Source organism: Dromaius novaehollandiae, chromosome 32, assembly GCF_036370855.1.
Source record: "Dromaius novaehollandiae isolate bDroNov1 chromosome 32, bDroNov1.hap1, whole genome shotgun sequence".
NCBI classification, from domain to species: domain Eukaryota; kingdom Metazoa; phylum Chordata; class Aves; order Casuariiformes; family Dromaiidae; genus Dromaius; species Dromaius novaehollandiae.
Window position 1 is genome coordinate 458,512 of NC_088131.1, and position 15,346 is coordinate 473,857.

The following is a 15,346-nucleotide window of genomic DNA, read 5'->3' on the forward strand; positions in this document are numbered from 1 at the left end:
GCCTGCCCCTCCCCCTACCGGGGGGGGCCCAGGCGTCCGGGAATGAAACGAGGCCAAAACTGCGGCGTTTCCACCAAAAACCACACGTTTAATTACAGGAGTTGGGGGGGTTCCGACCCCCCCCCCCATTTGCCTCCCGTGCACCCAAAATCCACCCGATTTCCCCCAAAACGGAGGCAGAGGCCCTGCTGGGGGGGGAGGGGCTCAGCAGAAGGGGGCTGTTAGTGGGGGGAGGGGTGAAAGGGGCTCCAAGATGGCTGCCACCAAGATGGCCACCGCCACTGGAGGGGGCTCAAGATGGCTGCCGCGGTCAGGGGAGCAAAGATGGCGGTCAATATGGCGGGAGCAGAGGCCAAGATGGCTGCTGACCCCCCCCCCCCCCGCTGTGGGGCGATGGCCACGGGGGGCATCCAAGATGGCGGACCAAGATGGCCACCAGCCCCTACGGAGAGCAATAGGGGGATCCAAGATGGCGGCCGGTCGCCGTTAGCAACAGGGAGCCAAGATGGCCTCCGAGCCACTGCCGCCATCTTGGCGCCTTGGTGGTTGCCATGGTGCTGGCGGCCATCTTGGTGCATGGGACAGCCGCCATCTTGGCCCACCTTCACAACCAATGGCCGCCTTCATCTACCATAACAACAGCAGCCATCTTGGCCCACCTTCACAACCAATGGCTGCCTTGATCTACCATAGCAACAGCCGCCATCTTGGTCCTCCTCCATGGCCAATGGCTGCCTTGAACTACCATAGCAACAGCCGCCATCTTGGTCCTCCTCCATGGCCAATGGCCGCCTTGTTCTACCATAGCAACAGCGGCCATCTTGGCCCACCATCACGGCCAATGGCCACCTTGCTCTACCATAACCATGGCGGCCATCTTGACCTCACCAACACAACTGTCTTGAACCACCACCTCCACGGCGGCCATCTTGGCCTCACCTGCACCAACAGCGGCCATCTTGGCAAGCCGCCCAGTGGCCATCTTGCCTATCACCCTACCTCCTCCAACCTAGCCAAAAAACCCCCAAAATCCCTAAAAACAAGCCGTTTCCCCCAAACCAAGCGCTGAAGTGTTCCAGGGACAGGCAGCCATATTGGGGGGGGGGGAACACCGCCATATTGGGGAAACACGGTGCGGGGGGGGGGGCCAGGCCTGGGCCCTACCTCAACGTTTAAGATATATATATATAAAAAATATCTATGTACATTTATTATTATTATATTAGGACCATCTGGAAGGGCGGAATTGGGCGGAATTAGACCCGAACCGAGGGCGGGGGGTGCTACGGGGCGGGGGGGGGGGTTAACGGGGGGGGGTGATTAGCGAGGAGGGGGGGGTCAGTCGCGGTTGATGCGGAGGCGGAAGGCCACGCGCCCGGCGAACTTGTCGCGCTCGTCGTCGGCCCGCAGCCCCGCGGCGTTGAGGCGGCACTCGACGTGGTGGTCCTCGTTGGCCGTGGCGTTGAGGAACTGCACCGCCACCACCGGCTGCGTGTAGTTCACCTGTCCGGGGAGGGGGGGGCGGGGTGTCGGGGGCCCAGGCGTCCGGGAGACACCCCTCCCCCCGCCCAACCCAACTGGGGACCCGGGTGTCCGGGAGAGATGGTCCCCCACCACCGCCATCACCATCACCCAACTGGGGGCCAAGGCGTCCATGGAGACCCACCACCGCCAGCACCCAACTGGGGGCCCAGGCGTCCGGGGAGACCCCCCCCCCTCCCCCCTCCAACCACCATCACCCAACTGGGGGCCCAGGCGTCCGGGGAGACCCCCCCCCACCTCCTCCCCATCACCCAACTGGGGGCCCAGGTGTCCATGGAGACCCACCACCGCCATCACCCAATCTGGGGGCCCAGGCGTCCGGGGACATCCACCACCACCACCATCACCCAACTGGGGACCCAGGTGTCCATGGAGACCCACCACCGCCATCACCCAACTGGGGGCCCAGGCGTCCGGGGAGACCCCCCCACCTCCTCCCCATCACCCAACTGGGGACCCAGGTGTCCATGGAGACCCACCACCGCCATCACCCAATCTGGGGGCCCAGGCGTCCGGGGACATCCACCACCACCACCATCACCCAACTGGGGACCCAGGTGTCCATGGAGACCCACCACCGCCATCACCCAACTGGGGGCCCAGGCGTCCGGGGAGACCCCCCCACCTCCTCCCCATCACCCAACTGGGGGCCCAGGTGTCCATGGAGACCCACCACCGCCATCACCCAACTGGGGGCCCAGGCGTCCGGGGACATCCACCACCACCGCCATCACCCAACTGGGGGCCCAGGCGTCCGAGAGGGCCCCCCCCCCCCAATCCCCACCCAACTGGGGATCCAGGCATCCGGGAGAGACCCCCCCCCCCCACCATCACCCAAACTGGGGGCCCAGGAGTCCAGGAGAGACACCCCCCCTCCCCCCCCAAGGGACCCAGGCGACGGATGCCCCCCTTCCCCAGGGACCCAGGCCCCCCCCCCCAACCAGGGAGGGGGCCCAGGCGTCCGGCTCACGTGCACTCGCTTGCCGTAGTAGGGGAAGTACATGAGGTCGATGGTGCCGTTGGGGGGGAACATGGCCATCTCCCCCAGGCGCGCCGCGTCCTCCTCCCGCTGCGGGCACCCGTCAGCCCCCGCCGGCCCCCCCGGGCACCCCCCGGACCCCCCCAGTACCCCGATAACCCCTAATACCCCCCCAGCACCCCACAGACCCCCTAACACCCTCAGTACCCACAAAGACCCCCAAGTATCCCCCTAGGACCCCCAAAGTACCCCTGACACCCCCCCCAGTACCCCCAAAGACCCCCAGGTACCCCCCCAGTACCCCCTAACACCCCCCAAACACCCAGGCACCCCTCAGTACCCCTAATACTCCCTAATACCCCCCCATACCCCCAAAGACCCTCGGGTACCCCCCAGTACCCCCTAATATCCCCCAAAGACTCCCCCAGTACCCCCAAATACTCCCTCATACCCCCAGTACCCCCCAGTACCTCCTCAGTATCCCCAAATACTCCCCTAATACCCCCCAGTACCCCCAAAGACCCCCTCATACCCCCCCAGTACCCCCAAATACCCCCAAACACCCCCAGTAACCCCTCAGGACCCCTAACATCCCCTAATGCCCCCCAGTACCCCCAAATACCCCCTCAGTACCCCCAACACCCCCCAAAGACCCCCTAGTACCCCCAACACCCCCCAAGGACCCCCAAGGACCCCTAAATACTGCCCTGATACCTCCCAGCACCCCCAAATACCCCCAGGTGCCCCCAGATACCCCTCGGTGCCCCCAGATACCCCTAGTTACCACCCCGGTACCCCTAAATCCCCCCCGGATACCCCCCAGGACCCCCTAAATACCCCCCAGTGCCCCGATACCCCTTGAGTACCCCAAATACCCCCAGAACCCCCCCAAATACCCCTGGGGTCCCCAAGTACCCCCCCAGGGGCATTTCCCCCCCCCCCCGGTACTCCTGCTCCCAGGCCATACCAGTCCCCCCCAGTCCATCCCAGTCCCCCCATCCGTCCCAGTCCTGCCCCCAGTCCCTCCCCTCAGTCCATCCCAGTCCTGCCTGGTGTCCCCAGTCCATCCCAGTCCCACTCCCAGTCCCCTTAGCCCCACTTCCAGTGCCCCCAAGTCCTGCTCCCAGTCCATTCCAGTGCCCCCCGGGTGTCCCCAGTCCCACTCCCAGTCCATCTCAGTCCCACTCCCAGTGCCCCCAGTCCCTCCCAGTGCCCCCAGTGCCCCTTACGCTGGCGGCCGTCTCTCCCTGGGCCCCGGGGCCGCGCGGACGAAAGAGAGACAGAGTCAACGGGGACACGGGGGGGACACGGGGGACATGGCGGGGACATGGGGACACAGCAGGGCACAGCAGGGAATGGGGGACAGTGCGGGGACACGGCAGGGACATGTGACATTGCAGGGACATGGGGACACGGCAGGGAGATGGCCAGGACAGGGGGACATGGCAGGGACATGGGGACACGGGGGGGACACGGCAGGGACATGTGACATTGCGGGGACATGGGGACACGGCAGGGAGATGGCCAGGACAGGGGGACATGGCAGGGACATGGGGACACGGGGGGGACACAGCAGGGACATGGGACATTGCAGGGACATGGGGACACGGCAGGGAGATGGCCAGGACAGGGGGACATGGCAGGGACATGGGGACACGGGGGGGACACAGCAGGGACATGGGACATTGCAGGGACATGGGGACACGGCAGGGAGATGACCAGGACAGGGGGACACGGCGGGGACATGGGGACACGGGGGGGACACGGCAGGGACATGGGACATTGCAGGGACATGGGGACACGGCAGGGAGATGACCAGGACAGGGGGACACGGCGGGGACATGGGGACATGGGGGGGACACAGCAGGGACATGGGACATTGCAGGGACATGGGGACACAGCAGGGACATGGGGACACGGCACTGGGGACGTGGGACATTGCGGGGACACAGGACACAGCAGGGATGGGGGGACATGGGGACATGGTGGGGGGGGCAGCGGCAGCTAGTTTTGGGGGGAACCAGCAGCTTGGGGGGGGGCAGCAGATTTGGGAGGAATCCGGCAGGTTTTGGGGTCACTGGCAGCCACCTCCCCCCCCCCAAGACCCCAAATTTGCCCCAAAAGTCACCGGGGGGGGGAACACCGATGTCACACCTGGGGGGGGCAAATCTACCCCTGGGGACCCCGATGTCACCTGGAGGGACCCCAAATGCCACCCTGCGGGGGGGGAAGACCCCAAATCTACCCCTGGGGACCCCGATGTCACCTGGGGGACCCCAAATGCCACCCTGCGGGGGGGGGAAGACCCCAAATCTACCCCTGGGGACCCCGATGTCACCCCTGGGGGGGGACCCTGATGTCACCTGGGGGGGGAGACCCCAAATCTACCCCTAGGGACCCCAGTGCCACCCTGGGGGGGGGACCCCCAAGTGTCACCCCCGGGGGGACCCTGATGCCACCCCCGGGGACCCCAATGTCACCCCTGGGGGGGGGACACACCCCAATGTCACCCCTTACCGGGTCGCCCTTGGCCCGGGGCCGCTGGGGGGGGGAGAGACAGAGAGTTAGTGGGGGACAGACGGACACGGGGGGGGGACACGGACACGGGGGGGGGAACACACGGACACGGGGGGGGGACACACAGACACGGGGGGGGACACACAGGACACATGGACACATGTATGGACACACAGACATGGAGGGGGGACACACAGACCCTGGGGGGGCCCCGAGGGGACAAATGGTCCCGGGGGGGACACACGGACACGGGGGGGTCCCGGGGGGGGTCACCTTGGCAGCGCAGACCACGTTGATGCTCTTATTCTCCCCCGGGAAGTAGTTGATGACCTGGGGGGGGGGCGGGGGGGTTAACGGGTGCCCAAGGCCACCAGGGCCACCAGCACCTCCCAGTGCTCCCAGTGCCACCAGTGCAGCACACCATGCAACAACCCAGCGCTCCCAGTGCCTTGCAATGCATGGCACCATGCAACACCCCAGTGCTCCCAGTGTCTCCCAGTGCCTCGCAATGCATTGCACCATGCAACCACCCAGTGCACCCAGTGTCTCCCAGTGTCTCGCAATGCATTGCACCATGCAACCACCCAGTGTCTCCCAGTGCCTCCCAGTGTCTCGCAATGCATTGCACTATGCAACCACCCAGTGTCTCCCAGTGCCTCCCAGTGTCTCGCAATGCATTGCACCATGCAACCACCCAGTGCACCCAGTGTCTCCCAGTGTCTCCCAGTGCCTCGCAATGCATGGCACCATGCAACCACCCAGTGCCTCCCAGTGCTCCCAGTGCCTCGCAATGCATGGCACCATGCAACACCCCAGTGCTCCCAGTGCCTCCCAGTGCTCCCAGTGCCTCGCAATGCATTGCACCATGCAACCACCCGGTGCACCCAGTGTCTCCCAGTGCTCCCAGTGTCTCCCAGTGCCTCGCAATGCATGGCACCATGCAACACCCCAGTGCTCCCAGTGTCTCCCAGTGCCTCGCAATGCACTGCACCATGCAACCAGCCAGTGCACCCAGTGTCTCCCAGTGCCTCGCAATGCATTGCACCATGCAACACCCCAGTGCACCCAGTGTCTCCCAGTGCCTCGCAATGCATGGCACCATGCAACCACCCAGTGCACCCAGTGTCTCCCAGTGCCTCGCAATGCATTGCACCATGCAACCACCCAGTGCACCCAGTGTCTCCCAGTGCTCCCAGTGTCTCCCAGTGCCTCGCAATGCATGGCATCATGCAACACCCCAGTGCTCCCAGTGTCTCCCAGTGCCTCGCAATGCATGGCACCATGCAACACCCCAGTGCTCCCAGTGTCTCCCAGTGCCTCGCAATGCATTGCACCATGCAACCACCCAGTGCACCCAGTGCCTCCCAGTGCCTCGCAATGCATGGCACCATGCAACACCCCAGTGCTCCCAGTGTCTCCCAGTGTCTCCCAGTGTCTCCCAGTGTCTCGCAATGCACTGCACCATGCAACCACCCAGTGCACCCAGTGTCTCCCAGTGCCTCGCAATGCATTGCACCATGCAACCACCCAGTGCACCCAGTGTCTCCCAGTGCCTCGCAATGCATGGCACCATGCAACACCCCAGTGCTCCCAGTGCCTCCCAGTGCTCCCAGTGCCTCGCAATGCATTGCACCATGCAACCACCCAGTGCACCCAGTGTCTCCCAGTGCCTCGCAATGCATTGCACCATGCAACCACCCAGTGCACCCAGTGCCTCCCAGTGCATGGCACCATGCAACACCCCACTGCTCCCAGTGTCTCCCAGTGTCTCCCAGTGCCTCGCAATGCATTGCACCATGCAACACCCCAGTGCACCCAGTGTCTCCCAGTGTCTCCCAGTGTCTCCCAGTGTCTCCCAGTGCCTCCCAGTGCCTCCCAGTGCCTCCCAGTGCCTCCCAGTGTCTCGCAATGCATTGCACCATGCAACCACCCAGTGCTCCCAGTGCCCCCCAGTGCTCCCAGTGCCTCGCAACACATTGCCCCCCGCAGCACCCCGGTGCTCATGGGGGGGTGCACGGCGGGGGGGGGGGGTCTCACCCGGTTGACCTTGAGCAGGACGCAGGGGCGGCCGGCGGCGTAGCCGAAAGCGGTGCCGGGGGGGCCGAGGCCGGCGCAGGGCCCCAGGGCGGAGCGGGCGAAGCGGCAGGCGCGCTTGGGCACGTTGGGCACCGCCTCGTCCGGCTGCTCGTGGTAGCGCCCGGGCCGGCACGCCGCGTTGCGTGCCGCCTGCACGCTGTCGTTGTACGCTGCCCCCCCGGGACCCCCCCGTCAGAGCCCCCAGTGCAGCCCCAGTATCCCCCAGTGCCCCCCAGCGCAGCCCCAGTGCAGCCCCAGTGCCCCCCTGGCCCAGCAGCCCGCGTTGCGTGCCGCCTGCACGCTGTCGATGTACGCTGCCCCCCCCCGGGACCCCCCCGTCAGAGCCCCCAGTGCAGCCCCAGTATCCCCCAGTGCCCCCCAGCACAGCCCCAGTGCCTCCCAGTGCAGCCCCAGTGCCCCCCCGGGCCCGCAGGCCGCGTTGCGTGCCGCCTGCACGCTGTCGTTGTACGCTGCCCCCCCGGCGACCCCCCCGTCAGAGCCCCCAGTGCAGCCCCAGTATCCCCCAGTGCCCCCCAGCACAGCCCCAGTGCCTCCCAGTGCAGCCCCAGTGCCCCCCCGGGCCCGCAGGCCGCGTTGCGTGCCGCCTGCACGCTGTCGTTGTACGCTGCCCCCCCGGCGACCCCCCCGTCAGAGCCCCCAGTGCAGCCCCAGTATCCCCCAGTGCCCCCCAGCGCAGCCCCAGTGCCTCCCAGTGCAGCCCAGTGCAGCCCCAGTGCCCCCCTGGCCCAGCAGCCCGCGTTGCGTGCCGCCTGCACACTGTCGATGTACGCTGCCCCCCCGGGACCCCCCCGTCAGACCCCCCCAGTGCCCCCCAGTACCGCCCAGTGCCCCCCAGTGCAGCCACAGTGTCCCCCAGTACCACCCAGTGCAGCCCCAGTGCCCCCCAGTGCCCCCCTGGCCCAGCAGCCCGCGTTGCGTGCCGCCTGCACGCTGTCGTTGTACGCTGCCCCCCCCCGGGACCCCCCCGTCAGAGCCCCCAGTGCAGCCCCAGTATCGCCCAGTGCCCCCCAGCGCAGCCCCAGTGCCTCCCAGTGCAGCCCCAGTGCCCCCCTGGCCCAGCAGCCCGCGTTGCGTGCCGCCTGCACGCTGTCGTTGTACGCTGCCCCCCTGGGACCCCCCCGTCAGAGCCCCCAGTGCAGCCCCAGTATCGCCCAGTGCCCCCCAGTGCAGCCACAGTGCAGCCCCAGTGCCCCCCCGGGGCCCCAGGCCGCGTTGCGTGCCGCCTGCACGCTGTCGATGTACGCTGCCCCCCCGGGACCCCCCCGTCAGACCCCCCCAGTGCAGCCCCAGTACCGCCCAGTGTAGCCCCAGTGCCCCCCCGGGCTGGCAGGCCGCGTTGCATGCCGCCTGCACGCTGTCGTTGTACGCTGCCCCCCCGGGACCCCCCCGTCAGAGCCCCCAGTGCAGCCCCAGTACCGCCCAGTGCCCCCCAGTGCAGCCCCAGTGCCTCCCAGTGCAGCCCCAGTGCCCCCCAGTATCGCCCAGTGCCCCCCAGTGCAGCCCCAGTGCTCCCCCGGGCCGGCAGGCCGCGTTGCGTGCCGCCTGCACACTGTCGTTGTACGCTGCCCCCCCGGGACCCCCCCATCAGACCCCCCCAGTGCCCCCCAGTGCAGCCCCAGTGCCCCCCAGTACCTCCCAGTGCAGCTCTGCACCCACCCAGTGCCCCCCAGTGCAGTCCCATGCCCACCCAGTGCCCCCAGTACCCCCCAGTGCAGCCCCACACACCCCCAGTGCCTCCCAGTGCAGCCCTGCACCCACCCAGTGCCCCCCAGTACCTCCCAGTGCAGCCCGACACCCCCCCAGTGCCTCCCAATGCAGCCCTGCACCCACCCAGTGCCCCTGTCGTGCCCCCCAGTAATCCCAGAGCCCTCCCAGTGCCCCCCAATGCAGCCCTGCACCCAGCCAAGGACCCCCAGAGCCTCCCAGTGCTTCCCAGTACACCCCTGGGCCTCCCAATATGGACCAGAGCCCGCCCAGTATGGACGAGGGCCCTCCCAGGGCTTCCCAGTGCCCCCCAGGGCCTCCCAATATGGACCAGAGCCTGCCCAGTATGGACGAGGGCCCTCCCAGCGCTTCTCAGTGCCCCCCAGTATGGATCAGAGCCCGCCCAGTGCCTCCCAGCATGGCCCAGGACCCTCCCAGTGCCCCCCAATATGGTCCTGGACCCTCCCAGTGCTTCCCAGTATGGACCAGGAGCCTGCCAGTATGGCCCAGGGCCCCCCAGCATGGCCCAGGACCCTCCCAGTGCCCCCCAGTATGGCCCAGAGCCTGCTCAGTGCCCCCCAGTATGGACCAGAACGCTCCCAGGGCCTCCCATTATGGCCCAGGACCCTCCCAGTATGGCCCAGGACCCTCCCAGTGCCCCCCAGCATGGCCCAAGATCCCCCCAGTGCCCTCCCAGTGCCCTCCAGTACAGCCCAGGGCCCTCCCAGTGCCCCCCAGTGCTCCCAGTATGGCGGTGGCACTCACGCTCGAGGAAGTCGTGCAGCAGGCGCACGTAGTGCTGCCACGTCTCGGCCGCGCTCACGTTGAAGGCGACGTCGAGCGTCTCCGTGCGGGGCCGGATCATCATCCCTGCGTCACCCGCACATGTCACCCGCGTGTCACCCGCTGCCTCGCACAGCCCGCGCGTCACCCGCACCCCTCGCACGGCACCCGCACGTCTCGGCCGCGCTCGCGTTGAAGGCGACGTCAAGCGTCTCCGTGCGGGGCCGGATCATCATCCCTGCGTGTCACCGTGTGTCACCCGCTGCCTCGCACAGCCCTCATGTCACCCGTGCATCACCCGCACGGCTCCCATGGCCCTCGCACGGCCCCGGTGCATCACCCATGTGTCACCCGCTGCCTCGCACGGCCCTCGCACGACTGCCTCATGGTGCACAGCCACCCCGGGCAACAGCCGCGTCACACACACCACCGCGTGATGCACAACCGCTGCGCGACGCACAACAGCTCAACACCACACAACAGGCCCCCAACAGCCCCATGACGCACAACAGCCGTGCGACACGACGTCCCCGTGGTTCACAACAGCCGGGCCGCGGCCGCGGCAACAGCCACCAGGCTCGCGACAACCGCACAACAGCCGTGTGACGCAACAGTCGCGTGAGGCACAAGAGCTGGGCAGCACAGAACAACCGCGTGATGCACAGCAGGCGTGCAAGGCGCCCTCGTGCAAGGTGCCCTTGTGCAAGGTGGGCACGTGGGGGTCCACGGTCTGCAGCAGCCCCCCCCCAACCCCCGTGGAGCCCCCCCGCACCATGCGGCGCCCCTCGTGTGAGCCCTCGTGCAACCCTCGTGCAAACCCTCGTGCGAGCGCACCGGGGGTGGCCAGGCGGTCCTGGTACTTGGGCACGTGGGGGTCCATGGTCTGCAGCAGCCCCCCCCAGCCCCCGCGAAGCCCCCCCGCAGCACGCTGTGCCCCTCGTGCAAACCCTCGTGCAAACCCTCGTGCAAACCCTCGTGCGAGCGCACCGGGGGTGGCCAGGCGGTCCTGGTACTTGGGCACGTGGGGGTCCACGGTCTGCAGCAGCCCCCCCCAGCCCCTGTGGAGCCCCCCCGTGCCACGCAGCGCCCTTCGTGCAACCCTCGTGCAAACCCTTGTGCAAACCCTCGTGCGAGCGCACCGGGGGTGGCCAGGCGGTCCTGGTACTTGGGCACGTGGGGGTCCACGGTCTGCAGCAGCCCCCCCCAGCCCCCGTGGAGCCCCCCCGCAGCACGCTGTGCCCCTCGTGCAAACCCTCGTGCAAACCCTCGTGCAAACCCTCGTGCAAACCCTCGTGCGAGCGCACCGGGGGTGGCCAGGCGGTCCTGGTACTTGGGCACGTGGGGGTCCAGGATCCGCAGCGGTCACCCCCAGCCCCCATGGAGCCCCCCCGTGCCGCACGGCGCCCCTCGTGCAAACCCTCGTGCAAACCCTCGTGCAAACCCTCGTGCGAGCGCACCGGGGGTGGCCAGGCGGTCCTGGTACTTGGGCACGTGGGGGTCCACGGTCTGCAGCAGCACCCACATGGTGAGGGCGAAGAGCCCCGCCAGGAAGCCGTAGAAGAGCAGGTAGAAGAGCAGGATCAGGCCTGGGGGGGGGGGGGACACGGGGCGGGGGGGTCGCTAAGGGGCGGCGGAGACCCCCAGAACCGCCGCGATTCACCCCAAAGCCCTAAACTGGCCTGATTTGCCCCAAAGCGGAGCCTGGAAACCCCTCAACCCCCCCCGAGACCCCACAGCTGCCCCCTCCAAAACACCCAGAACGGCCTAAATCACCCCAAAATGGAACTTGGAAAACCCCCAAACCCCCAGACCCCCACAACTGCCCCCCCAAAACACTCAAAATGGCCTAAATTGCCCCAAAATGGAGCTTGGAAACCCCCCTCAAAAGCTGAGACTCCATAACTGCCCCCCAAACCACCCAAAACTGCCTAAATCACCCCAAAACAGAGCCTGGAACCCCCCCAAAACCCCTGAGACCCCACAACTGCCCCCCAAAGCACTCAAAATGGCCTAAATCACCCCAAAATGGAGCCTGGAACCCCCCCCAAACCCCTGAGACCCCACAACTGGCCCCCAAACCACCCAAAACTGCCTAAATTGCCCCAAAACAGAGCCTGGAAACACCAAAAAGCCCCTGAGACCCCACAACTGTCCCCCGCAAAACACCCCAAAGTGCCCAAATCACCCCAAAACAGGGCCTGGAAACCCCCCCAAAACCCCTGAGACCCCACAGCTGCCCCCAAACACCCAAAACAGCCTAAATCACCCCAAAACGGAGCCTGGAAACCCCCCCAAAACCCCTGAGACCCCACAGCTGCCCCCAAATACCCAAAACAGCCTAAATCCCCCCAAAACTGACCCCAGCACCCCCGACCCCCCCAACAGCCCCCCAAACCTGCCCTCAGAAGCCCCCAAAACCATCCACCCCCCCAAACTGCCCCCACCCCCGAGACCCCCCCAAATGCCCCCCAAACTGCCCTGAGCCCCCCAAATCCTCCCCAGACCCCCCAACCCCCCTGAGCCCCCCCAAGTGTCCCCCAGACCTGCCCCGGACCCCCAAATCCCCCCCCAAAATGCCCAAATCCCTCCCTGGACCCCCAAATCCTCCCAGGGACCCCCCATATCCTCCTCGGACCCCCCATATCCCCCCCGAGACCCTCTCAAGTCCCCCCCAAACCTTCCCTAGACACCCCCAAATACCCCCCAAGCCCCCCCGGACCCCCAAATCCTCCCCGAGATCCCCCTGGACACCCCCAAATCCCTTCCGGACCCCCAAATCCTCCCCGAGACCCCCCAAATCCCCCTCAAGCCCTCCATAGACCCCCCCCCAAATCCCTCCCCGGACCCTCAAATCCCCCTCTGGACCCCCCCAAATACTCCCCAAGCCCCCCAAATCCCCAAATCCTTCCCGAGACCCCTCTTTGCCCCCCCAAGCCCCACAAATCCCCCCCGGGACGCCCGAAGTCCCCCCAAACCCTCCCTAGACCCCCCCCAAATCCCTCCTGGATCCCCCAAATCCTGCCCAAGACCCCCCAAATCCCCCCCGGGACCTCCAGATCCCTCCCTGGACCCCCCCAAATCCCCCCGAAACCCCCCCACATCCCTCCCTGGACCCCCCAAATCCCCCCAGACCCTTCTTTGACCCCCCTCAATCCCCCTCTCCCCCACCCCCGTGTCCATCTGTCCCCGCGGGGGGGGGTCCCCGGCCATCTGTCCCCAAATTGGGGGGGGGTCCCCCTCCTCGGGGGGGGGGGGGCCGTGTCCATCTGTCCGCCCCCCCCGCCACCCCGGCCGTGACCTACTTCGGGAGCCGGTGCGCGGCAGATGGGGGGGGCCAAAAATCCCCCCCCGGGACTCCCACACTGCCCCCTGGGACCCCCAAGCTGCCCCCCCGGGACCCCCAAGCTGCCTCTCCAAAAAGAGGCCGGGGGGGGGTTCAAGCCCGCCCAAAGGGGCTGGAAATGGCCCCCCAAATGTGGGAACCCCCCCCCAAATTGCACGCTGGGGAGTCCTATGCACCCCCCAATGCCCTATATGGGGGGCTTTGCAACCCCCCCCAAATTGCCCTATATGGGGGGGGTGTCCCTATACAACCCCCCCCCGAACCGCCCCATAAAGGGGGGGGCAATGCAACCCCCCCCCCGGATTGCCCCATATAGGAGTGTCCCTATGCGACCCCCCCCCAAATTGCCCTATATAGGGAGGGCCCTATGCAACCCCCCCCATTCATTCATAGCGGGGGGGGGTTATGCAGCCCCCTCTCCTTGCACCTATATTGGGGGTCTCTATAGAAATCCCCATTGCGACCCTACAGAGCAGGGGGTCCCCTACGCATTCCCCCCCCCCGTTGCAGCCATACGGGGGTCCCCATGCCCTGGGGGGGGCCCCCCCCACGCACCCCTATAGGGGGAGCCCCTATGCAAGCTCGCCTATGGGGTCCCCTATGCAAATCCCCATTGCATCCCTACGGGGGGGGGGGGTGTCCCCTATGCATCCCCCCCTATTGCAGCCATACGGGGGTCCCCCAATTGCATGCCCGGGGGGGGGCCCCGACTCACACCTCTATAGGGAGAGCCCCTATGCAAGCTCCCCATTGCATCCTTATGGAAAGGGTCCCTATAGAAAGCCCCATTGCATCCCTATGGGGGGGGGGGGTCTCCTATGCATCCTCCTCCTGCTGCAGCCATACGGGGGTCCCCATGCCCTGGGGGGGTTCCCCACACGCACCCCTATAGGGGGAGCCCCTATGCAAGCTCCCCTATGGGGTCCCCTATGCAAATCCCCATTGCATCTCTATAGGGGGGGGTCCCCTATGCATCCCCCCCCTGTCGCAGCCATACGGGGGTCCCCCAATTGCGTGCCCTGGGGGGGTCCCCCACGTGCTCCCCTATAGGGGGAGCCCCTATACAAGCTCCCCACTGCATCCCTATAGAGAGGGTCCCTATAGAAATCCCCATTGCAACTCTATAGGGGGGGTCCCCTATGCATCCCCTCCCTATTGCAACCATACGGGGGTCCCCCAATTGCATGCCCGGGGGGGGTCCCCCACCCTCACCCCTATAGGGGGAGCCCCTATGCAAGCCCCTACGCCCCCCCCCCCCCGGCGGTGGGGGTCCCGGCGGCCGGCCCTACCCCAGCTGGTGGCCGTGCGGCCCAGGACCTGGCGGCTGCGGGGGTCCCACACGAAGGCCCGCCACTCGGCCAGCACCTGCCCGCAGCTCCGCTTCTGCTTGTCCCGAGCCATGGCCGGGCCGGGCCGGTACCGGGGCTGCCGGGGCCGGTACCGCCGCTCCCGGGGCCGCCGCGGCCGCTGCCGCCGCTCCGCCCGCGCCGGGACTCGAACCCGCGACGCGGAGCCGCCGCCGCCGCCGCCGCCTTATATGGCCTCGGCGCCCCGCCCCCCGCGGCCGGGGCCACGCCCCGTATGCAAACGAGGGGGCGGGGCTAGCGCGCCGCCGCCACGCCCCCCCGCCGCCGCCGTTCCCACAGCCCCCCATTGAGGGGGGCGGGGTGGGGGGGGTCTTAAAGGGGCCGCGCGCGGAGGGGGGGGGGGTGTGCGCGTGCAACGTGCAACACGTGTGTGTGTGCGATGCGCACGGGGGTGTGCGTGCAACACGCAACATGCACCGTGTGTGTGTGTGCAACGTGCAACAAGCGTGTGCGTGTGATGTGCATGGGGGTGCGCGTGCAACACGCAGCATGCACCGTGTGTGTGTGCAACGTGCAACAAGCGTGTGCGTGTGATGTGCACGGGTGTGTCTGTGTGTGTGTGTGTGTGTGTGTGTGTGTGCAATGTGCACGGGGCGGGGGTGTGTGTGCAACACCGAACATGCACCACGTGTGCGCAAGGTGCGGCGAGTGTGAGCGCCCCGTGTGCCATGCGTGTGCACCGCGCCGTGTCCCCTGTCCTGTGTCCATGTCCATGTCCCCATCCCATGTCCCGTGTCCCCTGTCCCCATCCCCCGTCCCCTGTCTGTGTCCCCTGTCCCCGTCCCCTGTCCATGTCCCCTGTCCCCTGTCCCTTGTCCATGTCACCTGTCCCCATCCCATGAGCGTGTCCCCTGTCCGTGTCCCCTGTCCATGTCCCCGTTTGTGTCCCCTGTCCATGTTCCATGTCCGTGTCCCCTGTCCCTTGTCCGTGTCCCATGTCCGTGTCCCCTGTCCCGTGTCCCCTGTCCGTGTCCCCTGTCCGTGTCCCCTGTCACCGCCGGCCGCCCTTGGGCC

General features: G+C 67.2%; 1 protein-coding gene across 2 annotated transcripts; it reads right to left on the bottom strand.

Annotated features, from left to right (window-relative positions):
• Nucleotides 1-67: 67 nt before the first annotated feature.
• ATP1B2 (ATPase Na+/K+ transporting subunit beta 2) lies at nucleotides 68-14,489 on the bottom strand. 2 transcript variants are annotated; one of them, XM_064501120.1, is made up of 7 exons: nucleotides 14,255-14,489; nucleotides 11,080-11,208; nucleotides 9,605-9,709; nucleotides 7,076-7,284; nucleotides 5,312-5,368; nucleotides 2,513-2,611; nucleotides 68-1,503 (listed from the first exon to the last, which is right to left on the bottom strand). In XM_064501120.1, the coding sequence occupies exons 1-7, from the start codon at nucleotides 14,364-14,366 to the stop codon at nucleotides 1,339-1,341; spliced, it is 876 nt and encodes a 291-aa protein (XP_064357190.1). In that variant the 5' UTR covers nucleotides 14,367-14,489; the 3' UTR covers nucleotides 68-1,338. The 2 variants fall into 2 exon arrangements, with proteins under 2 accessions (XP_064357190.1, XP_064357189.1); XM_064501119.1 differs by lacking the exons at nucleotides 11,080-11,208; nucleotides 14,255-14,489 and adding an exon at nucleotides 10,457-10,513.
• Between the last annotated feature and the right edge of the window lie 857 nt (nucleotides 14,490-15,346).